The following is a 22,112-nucleotide window of genomic DNA, read 5'->3' as shown; positions in this document are numbered from 1 at the left end:
GAAGGACTTTCTCCGAATGATATCCTCTATATAGCAAGCGGATCATTGCATTTTTATGCCCGGCGTTAGCGCTTCAATTATACCTCTTCACCGGAGTAAGGATTATGGCATTTATACCGGCCTATAAGGATAAAGACGAGAGATGTGACAGGGTCAAGCCGCCTGCATGGGTTTGACGACTTTTCCCCTAGACCAAAAGGTCAACTCAAATTGAATGCCCAGCAGCATTCAATAGCCCACGCTCTTATATAGTTTCGTCCGTAGTCTGGTAGCCTTATTATTCGTTCTCATCGTCACTGCTCTCCCCATCCTCCTTTCCATCGCTATCCTCACTCTCACTCTCTTCATTACCGTTATGTCCATTGTTGTTGTCACCGATATCATTGTCCTCGCCGTCACTATTGTCGCTATCCGTGTCTTCATCATTGAAAGGGCCCGGTATCTGCTGATTTTGTTGCTCTTGCCTCTCATCGTGATCCGTACCATATATGAGCTCATCTGTCTCGGTGTCGGGTGGTTTAACTCTATTAGGGGCGTGGTGTCAGTGCCATCATATGAATTGTTAATGTTGAGGGCAGAATGCCTACCCATTCGCCAAGTACCAAGATCTTGGATATTGGAATATCCCCGTTTGAACAGGGCGTCTTGGAGGTGATAGTGCTTGCAAGATAAGATCGCTATCTTCGTCGGAGAGGGCATTTGCGGGAGCTGGATTGGGGTCTTCTTGTGTGAGGTATGGTCTCCATAGCTCCCGATCGAGTGGTTGTTGCGGTCTTTTGACGAAGGTAGATTTCCCATGATCACGAAACTGCTTTATACCCAACTCTTTGAGTGTTTTGTTAAGCTCCGCGTATCCCTCTCGATCAGGGCAGTCTTCACAACTACCCATTCTGCACTCGAGGGGAAGACGATTCACCCCATTGCCGGTATAGTCATTAGGGTCCGCAGAAAGGCTGCCATCGCTCCTAATTCCATGTGAATTCTGTTTGTACATCGGCTTCAACATGAATCTCGGCCTTTTCATGCCAAAACCCGCGACTGATTCAACAGGGTACGCGCTTCCAACCTCGACACCTTCGAGGCCCTGTCTTTTCTCATAAGCCACCCTTTCGGCATCAGTCCATCTGACGGGTTGAACATCTGACATCCTTGGTAGTGGGGAATCGGATTGGATATCCTCCGGAGGGTCCGAACTTTGGTACCCCGGAGGCAGCAGGATTGAGGGGATTTCTGGTAATTCTTTTTCATACTCGCGTCTTAGCTGCTCGTCCACCGTAGGAGGTAAGACCTTTCCAATGGCTTCTTCATTGACCTCATCACATCTTTCCTGACTGGGAAATGACATAAACTGGCTTTTTTTATATGCATTTACTCCCTGGTATGGATAGTACGCGGGGTGCACTTCTACAGATCGCTTTATGAGTAGAAGGATTAGCGATCTGAAAATATTGGCCTTGATGAAAACATACCGTTTTATCAAAGGGCTCTGTGTTTTTCTCCTCATCTTCCATTTCCTCAAGATCCAAAGTCTCTGCAGCTGGATCAGGAGTCCATGGCCCCAAACTGAGAAGCCGATATGTGCCATATACACCTAAGCGCTGCTCCACAACACTATACGGCCCGTATCCCCCATCAGCCACTGCTTGAACAACATGAGCAGCCCCTAAGTAAGCAGCTGCATTGGCCGTCCCTACACGGGCGTCCTCCGCATCCTGAGCCTCCCCTTCTAGATCACCTCTCCACGGGGGCGAAATATGCACAATGTCGATATAAAACGGCTTCCTGGCATACTGGAAGAACCTCCAAACTGCTCTCGTGTCTTCATTTGGTGGCAGAGATGGAACCCACTTATCATACGCGGATGATCTGGGATCGAAATCCAAATCACCTAATATCTGAGCCGCCTTTGTGCCTGCCCTCGGCCTCGGTTCCACCTTTCTGAAAAATGCCTCTCTGCCTGCCTGAAGTTGGCGTGGAAAGAACTCTCCACTACCGCGGGTTGGTTCGCCTGACTTGTATTCCTCGTCCGGAGTGAACACGTTTCTCTCCTTCTTTGCATAGAACGCCGACCAGCAGAGAAAGCCTTGTGGAACGGCGGCGTTGTAGCAGTCGAGGCATAATTTGTTCGTGTCGATGTATGAAAGATCATCGTCGGTACAGTGGAAGAAGCCTAGTCGAGGGGGAACCTTGCTTGAAATTCCTGGTACTAGCTTTGGGATGTGTGCGCAGCTGAAGTCACGGCTTTCGATGAGTCGGGATGCGAGGAACTCTGCTGAGCCTGGCGGGGGACCGCCGTCTGTGCTTTCCTCGGTTGGGGGAAGATCTGGAGATGCTTGACTGGACATCTTCGGAGTTGAAATTAAATTTGTAGAGATATGTATGGGGGCTCGATTTAAGAATGCACAGTTATCAACATAAAATCAGTCTGGCGACTCCGTATAACGATATATTGTCTTCTAGATATATGTCGTGTCGGCCCGCTCCCCCGCAAGTTTGCGAACTACCTACGGAGGTTAGGCTACTTGGGAAGCGTCTCGGGCGGCAACTATTTTAAGAAATCGGCTTTTAACACAATTAAGCAAGGCTGGGGCACTAGGTAGATCGTTAGTTCTTGGTATCTGTCAGCCTTGGCTCATTTTCAAAGTATATAGCCTCTTGATACGAGATAGGGTTGTATTTGAAGAGGATTTCGGAACGCTCACATGGAAGGTTGGATGTAGTTCGCCCGGGCGCCTTAAGAGTATCCTTGTCTTATTTGCAGGCTCAGCCACCCCTGAATCATAAGCAGTGCTGCATACTAGTCCTTGGCGCGAATTTAGTGGTGTCGGGACCTCAGGAATCTGTGGGGGTCCTGCCCTTTGGGGTTAAATAAAAAAGGTGGGAAAGGCAAAAAATAGTCTCGCGACTTGATTGTAAATTCTAGCTCTATGACTGCGTATTTTCTCTTCTATCCAATAAGAATAACACACCTAGGCACGTTTTATAGGTAGCCATTCGCCATTGAATACGAATCTACTCGTTATAATCTACCATGTAATAGGGAGTATGTAATCTGAGCCTATCCTATGTAGACCCAGCTGGCACATAGGACATAGAAGATTGAAATCATTGGTATATAACTGTCAAAAGACGAAAATAACAGGAACAACGATGATTATTGAAGATAAACCCCAGAAAAACAAAGTCGTAGCACATCGCTAAACATTTTGAGAGGTATCACTACCAGATTTCCGAATTCTCGGGTTCCCTTCCATCTCCTTCGTGACAGAAGTGGCCTGATTGGATAAATATCGTTGTTTATACCTATCCCACCACCATACGTTCGACCGTTGGGGCATCATACTCCAGTGAACCATACAATCCTCTTCCGTGGGTGACATTTTCAGCCTCGAATAAGCCGCACCACGGGGCAAATCAGTATCTCCCATATCAACATCCAGGCATAATCGTGTCCCAATAGCCTCTCGATAACCCCCAACGTGTGTTGCCGTCAGATAAGTCGCCAGAAGAAGAATAACGACGGTCAAAATCTGATTGAAGAGACCGCTCATACCGAGCGTGATGGCATGCGCACCGAACGCAGCCCATGAAGCCATCCGCATCACATAATAAGACTGCGGGTGGATGGGCTGTGCTTCGGTCAGCAAGCAGGTGACAACTATCATGCGCGGGCCCAAGATTGTGACGGCCTTGCCATCAGGCAGGGTCATGAAGACCTTCACATCTTGTCCGGGATCGTCCTTTAGGGACTGAATGGTGTGGTCGATAGAGGACCGTAGACAGGCCATTATAAATTGGCGGGAAATGACTGAGACGGCCATGGAAGCGACATTGGCAATGCCCCATGCATCTGCCGTTACTATTGCCATGCTCAACAAGAAACCAATGACTGAAAGCCCAATCGTGATGGAAATTGCCCGCCGCACGATGGGTAATTGCTGGTTTTTCACTTTTAATCGGATAGTCGTGGCGGTGTATGTCAGGGGGAATGTCGAGATCCAGCGTGTAAACCAGGCGGAGACATCAGTTGCCATGATCCCATCAGTAATGTTGTATAAGACGTACCCTGGCTCTGGCTTGATGATGTCGTCATTCGCCACGGTGTAAGATCCAAGGATAGGGAGCCATTCGGTCACGGAGCTCTGAACTAAATTCCCAACTGCAGTGTTCATCTCTTTAGCACCGAAAATGGTCAATAGACCAAGTGCGTCAAGCTGGAATGGCCCCCATTCTGATAGACTGGCTATTTTTGCGGGGATCATATTTTACTGAGCATAAATATCACTGCAAAGGCAAGGAAATAATAAAGGGAGATGAAGGAAGTTGATTGAATTTATGGCGGGGCGAGGTTTTCGCGGCTGAAGTGTCAGCTTCATGCAGGTCTGCCTAGCCAACTTTGTCTCACAAGCACAGCCTTTCTAAATCTCCCACAGGAGATTTAAAGAAATATAGACAGCGAAGAGGTTAAACTATAAAAGGTCTATCATATTACATGTTCTCATCCTCCTGAATCTCCCCCTATCGTCTATTCGACTTCCTGTCAATACCCAAGAGGTTACCGTAGCAAGTCTTTCGTATTCATCGAGTATTTAGTAACGTTTGTCTTTATGAGAGGTTCCTCTGGCCGTTTGTGGAACGTTGTCTAAGAGGGTTTGTCATCATAGGCCAGTGCTATCTATATGCCCTAACGGACAATCTTGAATTTGATAAAACATAAAGGAAGTGAAGTATACCCTTAATGTAACGCTAGAATCTTAAAATAGTAAATAGTTTATCAACAATCCTGGGGTTGAAATCAATTCCGTACTCTCCTGCTTTAGACCACAGTAAAAGGAAAATCAATAGTCTGAATCATAGTCGTCTCCATAATCATCATCATCACCACTATACTCAGCTTGGTCACTAACCTCAGCTTCGTCACTATCCTCAGCTTGGTCACTGTCCTCAGTTTCGTCACTGTCCTCAGCTTCATCACTGTCCTCAGCTTGGTCACTGTCATCAGCTTCGTCACTATCCTCAGCTTGGTCACTATCATCAGCTTGGTCACTGTCCTCAGCTTGGTCACTGTCCTCAGCTTGGTCACTGTCCTCAGCTTCGTCACTATCCTCAGCTTGGTCACTGTCCTCAGCTTGGTCACTGTCCTCAGCTTCGTCACTGTCCTCTTCGCCATTTTGTCCTCCCCCTTTATCATCACCATCGTCGTCCTCATCATCGTCGCTTTGTTTCATGGAGGCCATGAGAATAGCCGCACCAGCCCCTCCTATAGCCAGACCTGCAAGGCCAGCGGCAATATTTCCACTTCTACTGCTTTGGTTCTGGGACCGATGAGTCTGATTATGACTGTGACCGGGGTTCCAGATCTGCCCATGGTTCTCATCATAAGGAAAGCCGCGTGCTACAGGCTCCACAGAGCCTGTATATCCGACTGGACCCATCGACTGGGCTGGCCATGGAAGGTTTACTGCACTTGTAGGGCTGACCGGGCCTGTTAGACCTGTTGGATCACCTTGACCTCGTGGCCGAGCTGGGTCTGTCGGCTGAACTGGATCGGTTGGCTGGACTAGACCTGTAGGCTCGACGAGACCTATCGGCCTCGCTGGATCTGTCGGCGGAGCTGAATCTGTTGCCCCAACTGGGCCTATAGGGTTGACTGGGACTGTTGGCCTAGACAGACCTGTAGGTGTAGGATCATCTGTACCGCCTTGCCTAATTGGATCTGTTGGTTGAACTGGGTCTGTTGCGTCAAGTAGACCTGGAGGCTTGACCTCGCCCGTTGGCTCGGCTGGATTCGTTGGCTGAGCTGGCTGAGCTGGAGCTACCGGCCCAACTGGACCCCCTAGTCCAGCTGGATCTGTCGGCTGAATTGGATCTGTAGGTTGAGCTGGAACTGCCGGCTCAGCTGGACTCGGAGGCTTAACCGGGCTCGTTGGCTCAGCTGCATCTGTAGGTTGAGCTGGAACTGTCGGCTCGGCTGGACTCGGAGGCTTAACCGGGCTCGTTGGCTCAGCTGGATCTGTCGGCTGAGCTGGGACTGTCTGCTCAACTGGATCTGTTGGTCCGACTGGACCATTACTAGTACCGTGACCAGAAGCTTGACCTAGTCCAGGATAAAAGCCATGACCGTGCCCCCCTTGGTTTCCCTGTTCCCAAGGTTGATGCTGCCCTGACCCGAAATGGCCATTAGGGTTGTGACCATGCATGGATGGGCCATGTCCCGGTCTCAGCGGGCCATGCGACGACGAGTGCGCATTTGACGGAGGTTTGTACACCTGGTACGGACCACTCTGTGGGCCCGAGTATCCACCATGGCCTCCTAACATGGTAGGCCTGGATGGGGGGCTTGTACGCCTTGTACGGCTGATGTGGACCACCTTGGGATCCCGGGTGTGCCCCGGGGCCTCCCAAGCTGACTGGCCTGGTCGGAGGCTTGTATGGCTTGTACGACTGGTGTGGATCACCTGGCGGTCCCGGGTGTACTCCAAGGCCTCCTAAGCTGTGCGGCCTAGATGTAGACTTGGGTGGTTTGGACGGCTGGTGTGGACCGCTTTGTGATCCTGGGTGTACACCTGGGCTTCCTAAGCTGGTCGGTCTGGATGGAGGCTTGGAAGGCTTGGACGGCTTGGGAGCTTTGGGTGCTTTGGGCACTTTGGGCGGCTGGTGTGGACCACCTTGCAACCCCGGGTGTGCCCCAGGACCCCCCAAGCTGATCGGTCTGGACGGAGGCTCGTACTGCTGGTACGGCTGGTGTGCACCAATTTGAGATACTGAGGACTCTCCATGGGCTGCTGGGGTGGAGGCTGGTTTCGACTTGCTAGATGAGAAAATCCTCTTCCAGAGCCCGGGGTTCTTTGGGGCTGGAGTGTAATTGGGCTGTGGTTGCAGTTCACGCAGGCCTTGCTGTGAAGTGGGAGGAACATGTGTCGAAGGGATTTCCCGAGGATGGGTCTGTTGCGGCATAGGGTTCGTCCCTGGTAGCTTCTGAGGCTTAGGTCGTTGCTCGTATGAGGACCCTTTCGGCGGTTTTGTCACTTTATTTGGGGGTTTCACTTGAATAGGCATTGATGCGGTTGCATGAGCCATTGGATGCTGGATAGGAAGTGGATGTTGGACTGGAGGATATTGGTAGGCCCTTGAACTATCCTGCGGGGCGGTATGTTGGGATGAATTGATTGGCATGCCATTGGTAGTTGGATAATGCATTTGTTGATCTGTCCTGTGAATACTTCCCGGGGACATACCCTCATTACCGACAAGCTGACGGATGACCGGTGGCCTGGGTGCCGCATTTCCGGAATTCGATGATAGTTGTGCTGGACTCAGAGGGCCCTTCTCGTGAGGCCTTTTGGGCTTCTTGCCTGACTTGGCAGAGGAATTTGGTTCTGGCAGTGTGGTTGGCGCAATGTTGGTGAGTGTGTGTTGACGGTGCTGTATTTCCTGTCCTAATTGTCCAGATGCAAAATGAGGTCTCTGTGGAGGCACAGTAGACTGTAGGCGTTGCGTGACAGGGTCAATTTCGTGACCAGCTGGATCTGATATTGGAGCCGGGGCACATATATTCGGTGCAATTATTGGCCTGCTAGGGGGGCGGGGAACAGGACGTCTGCGAATCTTCATCTGGCTCGGATCAAATTGTGGAAATTGCGGACTAGGGGAATAGGTCGGGACCGAGGCCCCTGGCGCACCCTGGATGCTGTGATAGGCTGGGGCCAGCTGCTTAGGGGTGATCATGGCACCTGGCGATATGCCAGTGCTCAATCCATGAGTACCAAATGCATGCATTGGCATCGGCGAGAATGGAGTGACTTTGGGCGTATTGTGGGTAGTCGTAACTACGTTCTGCAAGTTGGCATTCTGTCGATCCATGACCTGAGATGCCTGGATATCTCCGGAGTTTTGGATTTCCTCGGCCTCATTACACAGCCCAGATTCAGAAACTTCAAAAGTAGAAGTTGGTACCGTATCGTTCAATGCCGACTTTCGGATCTTCTTGATGGCAGAGATAATTGCTTTATAGTTCCCATCCTCCCTTCTCAGGAAGCCTGCCATGGAGAGGTGACTGCAACCCGCCACCACCTGGACCTTCTCGCGACGAAGACCAAGAGCTGCGGAGTACTCATTCAAACTCTACAGGCAGGATCAGTATATCGCTCCCCTGGCGTAAGAGCTTGTGAACTAAAACTCACACATTCCTGCTGTGGAGGCGTTGGGAAGTCCTCGTAGTAGCAGAGCAGTTTCATTTTCTTAGCTGCCTTCGCCTTTGCCTTGAATCCCTCGGAGATACCGCCCAGAACAGTAGCACTGGTTTGTCCCCACTCAACGTCTTCCAAATATGACAGTTCGGCCCAGGTCAGCCCTGGAGGTATGCTGTCTCTCGCGCAACGCATCAAGAGTCTCGCCCACGGGAGATCTGGTGATGTACGTTGCGGCACACTCAGGAACAGGATCCCCCGGGTGCAATCGGTTATATTTGGAAGGTGTGTGAAGGCATCATTCAGGCACTGTATTCCACAATGTGTTAGCTACATAACACCACAGAAGAAGGAGTGCGTCGCCTGAAATAAAGTCTCACAGATTCAACGATAAAACCACCAAAGCCATGACAGATCAATACCAGAGGTCGTGTCACTGGAACTCCCTCCCGGATAGCAGCAATTTCAGCAAGCAGGATCCTGGACGCGCCTTGGATATTATTTAGTGGCGCTCCGCATAACCAGACTGCCTTGGCATCGTAATCAAATGTAAACACTCTGGCACCGCGAATATCCTTTGCAATGAAATCGTGCAGCCAGAAGGAAGGGCCCGCGTAGGACCCCCAGGGGGTCAGGCCGTGGACAGCTACAATGTCAATGGCCTTAGTCTCGTCGTGCTTATCGGGCTTTGGAATATTTCTTTGCGCAAGCTTTGCGGTGAAGTTTTGTCCGTTAAGAGGAATGGGTGCGATAAATGTAGACATGGCGAGATCTCGAGGTATATAAACTCCAATTGAACCTTTGGCAGAGAAGGGTTGTGTATCTCAGTGTCTTGTGCAAGGGCATGCGCAGGTCGGGGCAATATGTGAAAAATGAAATTCGCGGCGTCAAGGCGAGGTCTATCTACTCTATACAGAGAGAAGAATTAGGGTGAGGATTCTTTGATATTGAGCCTCATAGATTCCAAGGTTAAGTGCTATCACACTGCCCATGTGGGCTAAGCCTCCACCGTTTTCCAACCCTGCGGGCCAAATGCACATGTACTGTTTCTCGGGCTATAATTAGTGTGTCATATCTGTAAAATAACACTAATCACAAGATGCTACTTAAGATACCACACGTGTGCATAAATCTCCCCACAGCCACTGCGGGTCTTGAAATAGCTGGGCGCTGTATTCGTCGGCCACAACTTCACAGGCAGGCAATGACCTTGTACTGTCCGGGGTGCCATCAAAGATGACTAGCATTTTCGAGTTGGCTTTGCAGGTGTTTTTGAATCCCGACCATTGGTGTTTTCCGGTATATTCATCCTGTGCTCGACAATAACTACTCCTTATCTACGGTGTATCAATACGTGGGAGCAAATCAGGAAATTGTTGTAAAGTAGTGGGGCTTCTATAGTTTATGACACTGCATATTGAAATACAACGCCATGCTAAATATAGGCTCATTTCTGTTCGTGACATAGAAAGGGCTAGTAGACACGCTTTATCAAGGCTGACTCGACCAAAAGCATGAACTTGCAAGGCTAGTCCAGCCTACAGGTTTAAGCTGCATGTGTGGGGGCTGAACTCAACCCCCTTTTTTTGGCCACTGGGAAATCTTAGTTTTCGATCTTTTCTTTTTCCTGGATACGAGTATGTATAGTTGTGAGAGATGCAATGCCAAGAGTCATCAAAACAAACAAGGTAGGAGTTTATCACCTACTACTGCATTTATTCATAAACTCGGACTAGTGTGCTTTGCTCCCATTGGATACGGAAGTGTAAGATCGACAAACCACCCTTTTGCCAAGTATAGACACGAGGAAAAAGGCTTTCGGGGCGAACATCATTCCCCACCAGCTTAATGGGTATATTGCATGTGATGGGATATAAGATATGCAAACTTCGTGATTGGGGCTGAGATGCAGATAATGTAGTATCCTTTTCCCTTACTTCTCGACCAATAGGACCACCTCTATAGTTCAACCGGAGTACATAAAGGCATACGACAGCCATAGATATATCCAAACTACAGAGTGCGTTTGATCATAGACAGCCTGTGAAGTTATTCCATTCCATTACCTACCGTGCACCATGGAGAACTCCAGCTTTTCAACACTTTCACGAAAGAAGGTCAAGACCGGGGTAAAGAAGGCAGGAAAGAAGACTGATAAGACGGGAAAGAAGCCCACTGGCAAGAACAAGGCAACTCCGTCTACTAGCGCAGTTCACCTTGCAACTCCTCACCCTCACCCTCACCCTTACCCCGCCAGCACTCAGTATGTACCGGCATATGCGCCTATTCCACAGACGCAAACGGTATTCCTTGAGAAACCAAGTGAGAAATTTGACTTTTCCTTGTACTGTAACATCTCGAGAATGGCACTAATGTTCGAGGAGTAGGCAATCGAAAGGGGAAAATGTCGGGATTTTGTGTCGTGTCCCTGGCAGTTATATCCTATCTGGTAGCTATCGTTCTGGGTCGTAAGTTTGGATAAAACGCGTGGTACAGTATGTTCCTAACAACATCCAGTTTATATCATGACCAGCTGCGTCTCGACAACGGCAAAGGCTAATGAGATCTACCTCGCCGAGCTCTCAACAAACGGGACAAACGATATCTCACTTCGTGTAGGCTACTTCGGTGAGTAGGCGAAAAAGCCAATATTCCTTCATGAATGAAGAGGTTTGGAAAAGATTCATCCCAACTGACTGTATGTAGGAGGATGTGTATCGGTCACCGAAGGAGCTGAGACATACTCTCCCGATGGCAATTCCTCCACACAAACGTCCACCCACTGCGTCACAAACATGCGCAGCAAAGATCTGGACGAGCTAAGCGAAGATCTATGGGAGCCTCTAGACCTCGCCTCTTCTAGTACCCAATCAGACGTTCAATCCTTTTTGAACACCACCCTCCCACAAGCCAAGCACCTCCAAGAGAATGTCTTCTTCTTCCAACCTCCCCTTATACATGTCCTCCTCTTTTTCGTCACGGGAATTATGCTCCTCGTTGCTCGCACAGGCACATCAGGGAAGAAGTCATACAAGGCAATGCTAGTGATTGCTATCAGTTTGAGTGCCTTCTCGCTTGCTCTCGCACTAGTGACAGTCCTCGGCTCCCTACAGGGCATGAATGCGTTGCTTAATTCCTCTGCATCCGGGGAACAAAGGGACCTTGGTGATTCGTTGTATATGTCGCGGGGCAAAAATATTCAGGGTCTACAGGGGGCTCTTGTTGGCATTGTCGTTGTATTCTATGTCATGATGGGGGCACTATTTGTGCAGCGGACTCCAGAGGGAGGGGCTGGGTATATAATCCAGGCCTTTCAGACTGCAGGGAGACCCTTAAAGAGGTGGGGAAGAAAATAGGCACAATGCTGGGCAAAGGGAGAAGTTGTGTTGTGGGAGTGGTATCTTACTGGGGAAGGCAGGTTGGAACGTAGAATGGGACGAGTTCCTATTCCTGGCCTTATCTTGCCGGTCATCTGTCGACTATGTTTCTGTGGGCTTTATTTTGCTATTTCGATTCGTTTCATCCACTGTTTGGGTCCTATTTAAATGGGTCTTATTTAAATGATGCGTTGCTAGGTAATATTGGTAATGTGTACTCTCCTGCGTAAATTCTAGCTCAGGCATCAATAAATTCGTGACTTGTGCAAAAAGCAGCGTTAGGCTATGACTTGAAGAGCCTCCAGGGACTCATTGGTACTGAACGCTAACCTTAGTTCGGTATTCTGGCCAAGGATCTACGCACACAAAGCCTGTTTTTATAAAGTTATTTTAAGGTAAGCGGAGATCACTGATCCCCGCCCATAATCCCCGCCCGTAGTCCCCGCCCGTAGTCCCCGTTCGTAATCCCCGGGCTACGAAGACCGATCCCGGGCGGCCCTATCTCCTCGGAGATCAATAGCCACTTGATTCATTGGTTGCCTCAGAAGCCTAGACTGCAAAACTGTCCTTAACATATTCGTTTCCCTTTTGAACATAGCGAAATAAGGGTGCTTATCGAATATTATTGGCCAAACGACACTCCGCCTAAATCACGCGCATCTCCTAATACCCCAGCATCCCCCCGGGAGCCCAAGTCTACGGAGTGCTGACTGCAGGAATCATTTCATCCTGCTCACCCAAGTGACAAAGATGCACAGGAAAGGCCCGTGGTGTGTCCACATTTCTGCCATATTTCTCTGGCCCCATCCCACACCCTGTCCCCGTCCTCGTACCTTATCTTGTGGGTTGATGTCAGTTGTGCTCGCGAAACTACACTGTGATAGCGTTACAATTTGGATCTAATCTCGGATCGAAGGTTCTGGATACTACTACCCTTACGGGTCTTAGATTAGTGCCACGGGCGATAGCGTATCCTTCCTCGGCTTCCGTTTGTTGCGTAGGTATTGGCTACACTTCATAAAGACGAAGTTATAGAGGAAGCGCTTCAGAACTTGACAGGAAAGGTCCACCAACTGCCAACTGTTCAAGGCTTTGTTAAATCAGCGAATGCAGCGACAAGGCGATTGATTGAGGTGGCTCTGCCATGTCCTAATATATGGATACATAGTTCATCAACTTAGAGCGAAGGCCATATCGTAAACCCATATGATGCCACTAAAACGCCACATTGTTACCTAACACCTCCGCCCCAAGCCCGACCTACATTACCAACAACAAGTGGGAAGGTCCCCGCTATAGGCGCCACATGCACGTGGAAGAGCTCTTGGTGTGTCTGGAGGCTGCGGTGTTGGTGTTGTGTTGGTGGATGGATATGGATGCCATTGCGTTTTGATGGTTGCCTACCATCATTGTAATGGAGGATTCGAAATGACTCCTGTTGTAGTGAATACTATGATTGCGGAAAAAGCAGAGGAAGAAATTGTTAATTGATAAAACTAATAATGCAGGGGTTTATATACCCTGTAGAAACCATCTCTACAATGCAATATGACTTTGGGAAGTCTACGCCAAACGGACTTGAGCGGACAGGCTTTCTCAACGCTCCGCCGCCATCACTACTTGCGGCCATCGCAAGGGTTCAGGCCAACCACATAAGAGGGCAAAACACTCGGCTCCGCGATTGTATCTCCCATTTTAATCGCGTACCGGCATTTTCATCAGCAAATCTGGGACAAGATGTGTTATTTGACGCACAGTATCGCCATGTTGGAGGACCTACTTGCGAGAAATGCAGCAAGGAAAGAATAGTGGAGTGAGGGTTACGCAAAAACGATGTTGTCATCCACTACGGTCTGATTGCCTCGGGAAAAATGGTAATAAAAGATGGCGTCGAACGAGATCGCGTGGCCTCTGAACTTAAAGGCGTACTATGCTTTGAGATGGAAGCGGCCGGCATTATGAACAATTTCCCATGTCTAGTCATTCGAGGCATCTGCGATTACGCCGACTCCTATAAAAATAAGCAGTGGTAGCCGTATGCAGCGGCAACCGCCGCAGCCTATACAAAGGACTTGCTGTCAGTGATACCACCAGCCGCAGTGGTACAGTCACAAACGGTGATTGAAATTCTAAGGGAGAAACAAGGTAAGTTGGAGGCCTATTGACAAATGACCTGTGCTTACCGGTTGAGAATTTAGTGATTGAAGATACACTCAACCGCCTACTATATACCGCTGAAGCGACTTTCAATTTAACTCGAAGACAGTACGAGCGTATATGTCTTGTAGGCACACGAGTTCATGTCCTTGAGGAAATCAACAACTGGAGCAAAAGAAAAGACAGCTAGAGAATTTTCTGGGTTAACGGCTGGATAGGGACGGGAAAATCAGCAATTGCCGGTATAATTGCGCACTAATTCTATGATAAGCAACGTTTGGGGGCGAGTTTCTTTTTCTCTCGAGGCGGCGGAGGCATCAGCTAAGCTGGTAAGTTTGTGACAACTATTACCCGGCAACTTGCCAGCAATATATTGCCCCTATAGAAATTCTTGTGTGAAGCTGTTGTATCGTATGGTGCTATAGGAACGTAATCCCTTAGTGACTAATGGCGTTACCTTATCCTTAGTCCGTTGTCAAAGATGAACAGCGGCTCTTGTTAACTGCTATACCTCCTAGTCATTGACCCTCTCGATGAATGTGATGACAACAAAGATATTCAGGTTATCTTGAGTCTTTTGGCTCAAGTACAACCTATGTTTAACAACATACTAAGGGTGCTTATCACAAGTCCGCCCGATCTCCCGATTGAAGTTGGCTTTTCTCGTATACCACGAGATAACTATAGCCCCTTCATACTGTATCACCTACCGTCGGAAACTGTTAGTCATGATATCATATTTTCTTGCAGTGCGAGTTAAAACCCATATCTTAAGATTAGGCTCTTGAACCTATATGGCTAGGTGCTGAGGCTATCGAGCGTTTGGCGATCTACGCAAGCGGTCTTTTTCTATAGAACAAGAAAAGGAGGAATTTTGTGATTGTTTAAGACATATCCTTGGAACTATTGTGATCCTATATTCTCCGCTCCCTCTTGAATCTATGTGGAAGTTGATCCAAACTGCTAAACAGCAAGTTCCGAAAATGCTAGTGTATCTTCATGCTATATTGGATGTTCCTGACGACCTCACCGGGCCACTCCGTCTACATCACCCGTCGTTTCGCGATTTCTTGATCGATAACAATCGATGCAGAGATGCAAATTTCTTTGTGGATAAAGACAGAGTGCATCACAGATTAGCAGAGAACTGTCTGCGACTGATGAGTTCTACCCTCAAGCAGGATATATGTGGTAGAAAAATCTGGTATTTGCAAAACAATCGAGTTAATACCGTAGTACAACCAAATTTAGTATTATAATCGTTGTACAACCGAATTCCCGCTTTAAGGATCTCCCATATGGTACTGCTGGCAATATTAACCAATAGTAATTAAGTCAAGAGTGGCATGAATAGTCGCCTGTAAGCACTAAAACGGAAAGGGAAGGCCAAGAAGTGGCAGAGGAACTCCAGTATGTAGGTAGACTAATCATATGTATCTTGTTATGACAGAGTAGAAAACAAATGTATGACACCCAAGAGCCAGGCAAACCAAGACAAGCATAAAGTTCAGCATTATTCACATAAATATATGGAAACGCGTAACAATATATTCAAACTCGAGTTCGAACGAACATACAAGAAGCAAATATAGACAAGAAAAGGAAGTAACCAGTTCATCGCAAAGCATTAACGCTCCCTTATTAAACCGAGCACTTTCCTCCGACCTCACAGAGAACAGGCAGATCAGCAACACTATTTCCAACCCATATCTTAATACCCTGTCCATTAACAGGAGCCTTCCAATCTTGCACGACAACATCCCAAACACTAACATCCTTGCGAGTAAGATGCAGCGTAACCGTCTCACTCTTACCAGGCGCAAGCTCCTTTGTCTTCTGAAACTGTCGGAGCTGCAAAGCCGGCGTGTCTAGTCCTAGGCTAGACGGAAGCTCAACGTAGAGTTGAGCGACGGCCTTGCCGGTTCGTTTACCCGTATTCCGGACCTCCAACTGAACTGAAAATACGGTCTCGAAGAGAGCGGGATTTCCACCCTCGCCACCTCCAGCCCGGGCGACTGGGTGAGGCTCGGTGCTGTAGCCGTCCGGGTAGGGGTACTTCTTTGTTGCATTTATCAACTGCGGCTTGAGTAGGTAGGGGTAGAGGTAGCGCCAGATACGGGTGAAGTTGGTAGACGACCAGGCGACTTCAGAAGGGTCTGGGATGCTTGTGTTGTAGGAGGGGGTAGGCGGCTTGGTGGGTCGTGCAGCTGGGTAGGCGGAGTCTAGTGGAGTTCCCGTCGACAGCGAAGGCTGGGAGAAGTTGAAGGTGGTGTAGGAGAGTCCGTGGCCGAATGCATAGCGAGGTGTGATATTAGCTTTGAGGAAGTGGCGGTAGTCGATGTATAGCCCCTCGGTGTAGGTGTCTTGGATCTGACCAAATGGTTGACTGATCAAGTCCACGCTATCCGGGTAATCATCCTCGCTGCGGGGAATGGTATATGGCATGTGGCCGCTTGGACTATAGTCACCAAAGAGGACATCGGTAAGGGAGTTTCCAGCTTCTTGTCCGGGGAGATGTGCCACGACCACTGCTTTCACAGACTTGAGTTCAATCCACTCTTCCATCAGAATGGGACCGACGGTGTGAACAATCACGACTACATTGGAAAACTTGTCTGCTGCTGCTTTGACGAGATCATCGCCATTATGCCAAGCCTTGAGTCCAGCTTCGGTTCGATCTCCAGGGTTACCTTCGACTGTAATATAGTTTTCGCCTGAATCGGCATTGATGAAAACAAGAGCGATATCGTTAGCACCGGCGGTAACATCCGACGGGAAGTTGTCGGTGATGTGGAACTCGGCATTCTTAGTGATATTTGAGATTGCGTCTTGGGGTGTGATGAGATAGGGTAATCTGGCCGTGCCACTGCCCCAGCCCATGGTCAGAACGCCTTTGTTGCATCCTTGATCGGCGCATGAGTTGAGACCGTCTGGGTTTCCACCTGCATCTGTGCCGAATACCTTGAGAGAGTCATTCCTGCGTAGAGGAAGAATGTCCATGTCGTTCTTTAGCAAAGTAATTGCTTCCCGTGCGACAGCTCTTGCGGTAATGTTGTGATTGCCCCTGACGTCGACGAACTGGTTAACGACACCAGATGGGGAAAATAGAGCGCCGGGGTAAATCAGGCCCTCCTTATCCTGGGTATTGGTTGAGAAGTTTGGCAAGGGATAGTCCTTGTCCTGCCCCATTTTATACCAAGTAGCAACGATACGTTGAACCTAGACCGGTATATTAGACGTGAAGGGAACAAGAATAGACGGCCACTTATGCGGCCTTGTGCTTTTTGGGGATGTATGTGGAGGCGGCAAAACCCATAAATTGTGCAGGACTTTTCCACGTATAACCAAGGATTTTCACATATTGGACCACGTACCATATCGTTGAGTCGGTCGACAGGAACACTGCCATTCAAAACTGAGCGCGACAGCTCAGGGCCCCAGTATGAATCTCCAAATAAGGGAACTGCTCCATCGCCAGGCATGGTCATATCCAAACCAGCTATAGCAGACGCAACGCCAGCGTAATGACCCAGCCAATCCGTCATCACAAATCCTTGGAAGCCAAGCTCATCCTTGAGAATGCCATTGATCAACTTGCTGTTCTGAGAGCATGAAGAACTATTGACCTATCAGATGTCAGCAATACACACACACAAACGGAATTAACGAGACTCACATCGGAATAAGCTGTCATCAAGGACCCTACACCTGCACGAACACCCTCAGCAAAAGGCCAGAGGTACAGTTCGTGCAATGTGCGATCATCAATATTAGACGAATAGCCCTTGGTAACAATACTGCTCATGCGGTGCATCTCCTGTTCATTACCAATATAATGCTTGATAGCCGCGATAGCGCCGGTGCTCTGCATACCTTTCACAGTCTGGGCACCGCCAATGGCCTGCAGAGTAGGATCAACACCGAAGCCTTCCCAGTTCCGTCCGCCGCGAGGCTTGCGTCCGAGTGATCCCACAGATGGTCCCAGGAGCACATTGACTCCCTTGCCGCGAGCCTCTTCGCCGAGCCCAACACCTCGCTCATACATGAGATCTTTGTTAAAGGTTGCGCCAACCGTGATACCAGGCGGGAAGGCAGTGTTGTGGTCTGAGTTGCGAATTCCTAGAGGGCTGTCTTGCAGACACAGGTTGGGAATACCGAAGCGAGGTACGCTCCCTGTCTGCCCTACACAGGGTCCCATGAAGAAGCCAGTGCCTGTCGTTAAATTGACTTTCTCAGCGAGTGTCATATTGCTGACGAGATGATGCGCTTTGGAGTAGGCTTCACTCCAGTCGGGAATCCATCCTCCCGGAGGAGTGGGATAGTATGGGGGTGATTCATAGCCTTCTGCTGCTCTCGCGCGTAGGTGTATAGTGGAGCCGGATTCGTCTGGTACTGGGGAAGCCAGGAGAAGTGGGGTGAAAAGAGAGACTAAAGCTATATGTGCCCAAGGAGCCATGGCGATGAATTCGGGATAAATAAGAAGAAAAAAAGATCGTATATGGGCCAGTCAAGAGAACGAGTGCATTATTTCCGCCAGATTTAAATCTGCAGGATTTCCAACTAACGGGATCCCCCGGGGGGCTATAAGAAAACCACATAGGAACAGGGAAGGAGCAACGCCCGCGTGGTCATCTCGGGGAAATGCATATTCACGGGATGATCCCTGCTGAATATGAGGAGGATCGTCATGGGATCCCGTTGATGATGCACTTGGCAGTGTACAACATAGTCAATACTGCGGCCTTGTCACAACCGTTCAAGGATCGACTCGTGACTAGTCCACTAGGGAATTGGCTTGCATAACCGAGGCCTGCCGGAGAAGAAATGATAGGCTGTCTCCGTACTCCGTATATGGACTGGGGGGGCATCACATAGGTACTAAGCAATATACACTACGCAGTACTAGTACTAGTAGTCCCCGGATTACCCTCCCTAATAGAGACAAGTGTCAGGGGGTCTCAATACTTGGATATCCACCCTTTTCATCAACTCACAGGCCAAGTTCATTCAAATGGTTCAAGATATAATACTGCAAAATAGAACACGCGACACCCGTTTGATCCACATTGAAATGGTGTTTGCTCAATTTTATCTGTTGTTACATCCACATCTATCTTTAGACCTTGGTATAGCGCAGGTAAGGCTTAACCTCACGAACTTCACCAAACTTCTTCTGGGCATCCGCAGTACTGACAGAGGGAGGCACGATGACATCATCACCAACGCTCCAGTCGATCGGGGTAGCTATACCTTTCTTATCACCGGTCTGGAGGGAGTCGATGACCCGCAGGACCTCAGCGGAGTTTCGGCCCGTGGAGGCGGGGTACATCATGGTCAGGCGGATCTTCTTGCTCGGGTCGATAATGAACACGGAGCGAATAGTGAATGCGATTTCCTTCTGTCCGATGCTATCCTGGTCGATCATGTCGTAGAGGAAGGCAACTCTGCGGTCGGCATCGGCGATGATGGGGAATGAGACTTGTGTCGAGCCGACTTCGTTGATGTCCTTGATCCACTGGTCGTGGGAACCAAGCTCATTGGCACTCTGGAGAGAATGGGCGCATCAGCTAAAGCTGTGTAGGAGTTGTAAATGGCGGGGACTCACCAATCCGATCATCTTAACGCCACGTGCGTCAAATTCATCCTGAAGGCGGGCGAAGGCACCCAATTCGGTGGTACACACCTAATACCACGTTAGTTTAGTGTATTCGTAGAGCATATTGGTGAGAAATACAGGTGTGAAGTCTGCCGGGTGTGAAAAGAGGATGGTCCACTTGTCACCGATGAACTCGTGGAAGTCAATCTCGCCCTGGGTGGTCAATGCCTTGAAGTTGGGGGCTATCTTGTGTTAGCATGGTATCGTTGGCAAATTCAATCCTGTGAGACTGTACCAACTGAGCCCAGGCGCAGATGCGGCTGGTCCAACTTAGCTGAGATGAAGCGACGGAAGGCGGGCGCACGCGGCACCTGTGCAGACCACGAGGGCCGCGGAGCAGCTCTGAATGCACGGAACATCTGAGGGCTAATTTTAGAAGCCATGATTGTTAAGAGCGAAAGGTGAATTGCAAGGTTGACTCGGGCCGTTCAAGGGACCTGGAGCGTGAACCCGTTAACCCGTGGACGTCATCAAATCTGACTAAGCACCAGCTTGGGCCTCGGTGGCCTCAGGCCCCAAGTACCAAGATGTAACTAAATAGTTATGTGACCGAGTTTTGGATGTTCAAGCATGACAATATCCTTATAAGTTGGCTTCCAAGGGTCTAACATCTTTCCGGTATTGAATCTAAAAGATACCTATATATATATATATATATATATATATATATATATGTGCACTTGAGGATCTTGCATATTGTGCTACGCAAACTGCGGGGATTTTAAAATCGACAGATTTATGCAGCCAAGCCCAAATTGGATTGAGATACGAACTTGTATCCTATTCATAGAACACCTTTCTATGGTTGCTATACAACATAACTAGTACTAGTTACCTAGGTAAGTAGATTAGAGAAATAAAAAGTGTTGCGTCCACGGGTTGAACTGGATCTTATGATTGGACAGTCCCAATCTCAGACTCGATGTGTCCACAACATTTGTCAGCCAATGCCGGGGCCCCGTCCACGGGTTGGATGATAAATTTTTCGAACCCTTACTTAACTGGTAGCTTCGATCATATTCCTACGGAGTACAACTTGGAAAACTATGCATTTTTCTGGAAAAGAAAAGGGAGCAACTTCTTACACATCAAATGGAGGTCTATATATGTTGTCTACACCTACGGAGTACTGATTACTTGAACTAACAAAACTTCAAAGCCAAGCTTTTGTGGGCCCTAGATGGATCTTGCTCACCAGGAGATAAACCCTTTTCCCTCATAAGCCAGTGGATCCCTTTTTGATGGTCTGGTCGTTCGCATTCCCCTCAGGAGGTTCCCTTGCCTTCAAAATGGGACGGTTTCACTATCTACTCGGTTTGCTATTATTATTCATTTGTTCATTTCTCTGGATTGCATCAAGCCTGGCCAAACACCCACCAAGCATCGTTCTTACTCATGGGTCCTATGCCTGCAACGAAGACAATGTTACCGCCACCTCAGATGCCGCCATTATACCCTCAAATCAACCGGACCCTTCTATTAAAGATATGAAACCAACGTCGAAACCGAAAACACCAAGCTACCTCCCAATCGCAAACTCCCACGATCATCACACACAGTCCTCAATCCCATTCAAGCTCTGGCAAAAGGCCGGTTCACAGAAAATCAACGACGCCCGCCAGAAAGACATCCACAGCTGGCTAGATGTGAACCCAGGTCTACGACATGAGATCCTCACAGACGAAAGTGCAGACGAATACGCTCGTGAATATTTTGCCGAATACCCAGACGTCCTAAACCACTATCTCTCACTGCCGGTACCGATTCTGAAAGCCGATCTCCTTCGTCAATTGATTTTGTACGCCGATGGTGGAATTTGGAGCGATCTTGACGTGACATGTCACCTCCCAATCTCCACCTGGATCCCGGAGCAATACCAAAACAAAACAAATGTCGTCGTCGGATTGGAATTCGACGGGTTCCAGTTCGCAAGTTGGACGATAATGACAAAACCCAAGACAAGCCATATCGTCGCCATCATCAAATATGTTCTCGATAAATTGAAGGCGGCTGCTGCACAGCACCATGTGACCACTGCCGAGCTGAACATGACGATGATCAGCGATGTGGTGGACATTACGGGTCCGCAGGCCATGACTGTCGCCATACTGCAGAACCTACAAAAGGAAATGGGCGTTCCTGTCGGTCGATCGAATATAACGAATATCAAAGAACCCACCCTATTCCAGGACGTGCTTGTGCTCCCGAATGCGGCCTTTGCCTCTAGACAGGGTGGGTTTCCGGAGGATAGAGGGCCTTATTTTGTCGAACACCATTACGCTGGCTCTTGGAAGAATGCCAATGGTGGCGAGACAAACTTGTGATATGTTCGAACCTTCTTGTATTGGCGTTGCACCGCACGAAACATATGTGACACGACGGACATATAAGCATACAACTATAAAACATAATCTAATCCTTGCATCCAGGGTTTACTTAACTCTCAGGAAAGTGACTATTGCTAAAATAATAATTGAATTTAAATTCCTGTCGACTAAGGCTTTGTAACCTTGCAGCCGAACTTGTAGGGTAATGCTATTCATTGATACATACCAGAGTAGTCGGCCACTTATGCGGCCTTGTCATGTCTTTTTGGTGATCTTTTGGTGATCGTTACTATCAATACTTAAGAATATCCTTTAGCCAATTCCAAGGTGTTGAGTAGGGGATGGTGCCAGGTGGGCTCCATCCTCCTAGGTATAAAAGTGAAAATGATGCTTCAGAAGAAGTAGA

At 48.7% G+C, this 22,112-nt stretch overlaps 7 protein-coding genes across 7 annotated transcripts; 2 read left to right on the top strand and 5 right to left on the bottom strand.

Moving 5' to 3' along the window:
* Nucleotides 1–277: 277 nt before the first annotated feature.
* Nucleotides 278–2,345, bottom strand: N7516_003683 (uncharacterized protein; the record flags this gene model as incomplete). The annotated part of the gene is made up of 3 exons (XM_057216403.1): nucleotides 278–524; nucleotides 588–1,414; nucleotides 1,470–2,345. The coding sequence occupies 3 exons, from the start codon at nucleotides 2,343–2,345 to the stop codon at nucleotides 278–280; spliced, it is 1,950 nt and encodes a 649-aa protein (XP_057078286.1).
* Nucleotides 2,346–3,197: 852 nt separating this feature from the next.
* N7516_003682 (uncharacterized protein) lies at nucleotides 3,198–4,262 on the bottom strand (the record flags this gene model as incomplete). The annotated part of the gene is made up of 1 exon (XM_057216402.1): nucleotides 3,198–4,262. One exon carries the CDS (start codon nucleotides 4,260–4,262, stop codon nucleotides 3,198–3,200), a length of 1,065 nt encoding a protein of 354 aa, XP_057078285.1.
* A 576-nt stretch (nucleotides 4,263–4,838) lies between these two features.
* N7516_003681 (alpha/beta hydrolase) lies at nucleotides 4,839–8,953 on the bottom strand (the record flags this gene model as incomplete). The annotated part of the gene is made up of 4 exons (XM_057216401.1): nucleotides 4,839–6,072; nucleotides 6,281–8,124; nucleotides 8,184–8,498; nucleotides 8,570–8,953. The coding sequence occupies 4 exons, from the start codon at nucleotides 8,951–8,953 to the stop codon at nucleotides 4,839–4,841; spliced, it is 3,777 nt and encodes a 1,258-aa protein (XP_057078284.1).
* A 1,314-nt stretch (nucleotides 8,954–10,267) lies between these two features.
* N7516_003680 (uncharacterized protein) lies at nucleotides 10,268–11,545 on the top strand (the record flags this gene model as incomplete). The annotated part of the gene is made up of 4 exons (XM_057216400.1): nucleotides 10,268–10,511; nucleotides 10,577–10,657; nucleotides 10,707–10,817; nucleotides 10,896–11,545. 4 exons carry the CDS (start codon nucleotides 10,268–10,270, stop codon nucleotides 11,543–11,545), a joined length of 1,086 nt encoding a protein of 361 aa, XP_057078283.1.
* A 3,819-nt stretch (nucleotides 11,546–15,364) lies between these two features.
* N7516_003679 (beta-glucosidase) lies at nucleotides 15,365–18,179 on the bottom strand (the record flags this gene model as incomplete). Its single annotated transcript, XM_057216399.1, has 3 exons — nucleotides 15,365–16,942; nucleotides 17,098–17,349; nucleotides 17,400–18,179. The coding sequence occupies 3 exons, from the start codon at nucleotides 18,177–18,179 to the stop codon at nucleotides 15,365–15,367; spliced, it is 2,610 nt and encodes an 869-aa protein (XP_057078282.1).
* Nucleotides 18,180–18,839: 660 nt separating this feature from the next.
* N7516_003678 (peroxiredoxin) lies at nucleotides 18,840–19,762 on the bottom strand (the record flags this gene model as incomplete). Its single annotated transcript, XM_057216398.1, has 4 exons — nucleotides 18,840–19,268; nucleotides 19,329–19,406; nucleotides 19,458–19,561; nucleotides 19,615–19,762. The coding sequence occupies 4 exons, from the start codon at nucleotides 19,760–19,762 to the stop codon at nucleotides 18,840–18,842; spliced, it is 759 nt and encodes a 252-aa protein (XP_057078281.1).
* Nucleotides 19,763–20,668: 906 nt separating this feature from the next.
* Nucleotides 20,669–21,703, top strand: N7516_003677 (glycosyltransferase family 32 protein; the record flags this gene model as incomplete). The annotated part of the gene is made up of 1 exon (XM_057216397.1): nucleotides 20,669–21,703. The coding sequence occupies one exon, from the start codon at nucleotides 20,669–20,671 to the stop codon at nucleotides 21,701–21,703; it is 1,035 nt and encodes a 344-aa protein (XP_057078280.1).
* Between the last annotated feature and the right edge of the window lie 409 nt (nucleotides 21,704–22,112).

Source organism: Penicillium verrucosum, assembly GCF_028828655.1.
Source record: "Penicillium verrucosum strain IBT 35672 chromosome Unknown utg000001l_segment0_segment0, whole genome shotgun sequence".
Classification (NCBI taxonomy): Eukaryota; Fungi; Ascomycota; class Eurotiomycetes; order Eurotiales; family Aspergillaceae; genus Penicillium; species Penicillium verrucosum.
The sequence above is the reverse complement of the archived record's forward strand: the minus strand, read 5'-3'. Positions and strand labels throughout refer to the sequence as shown.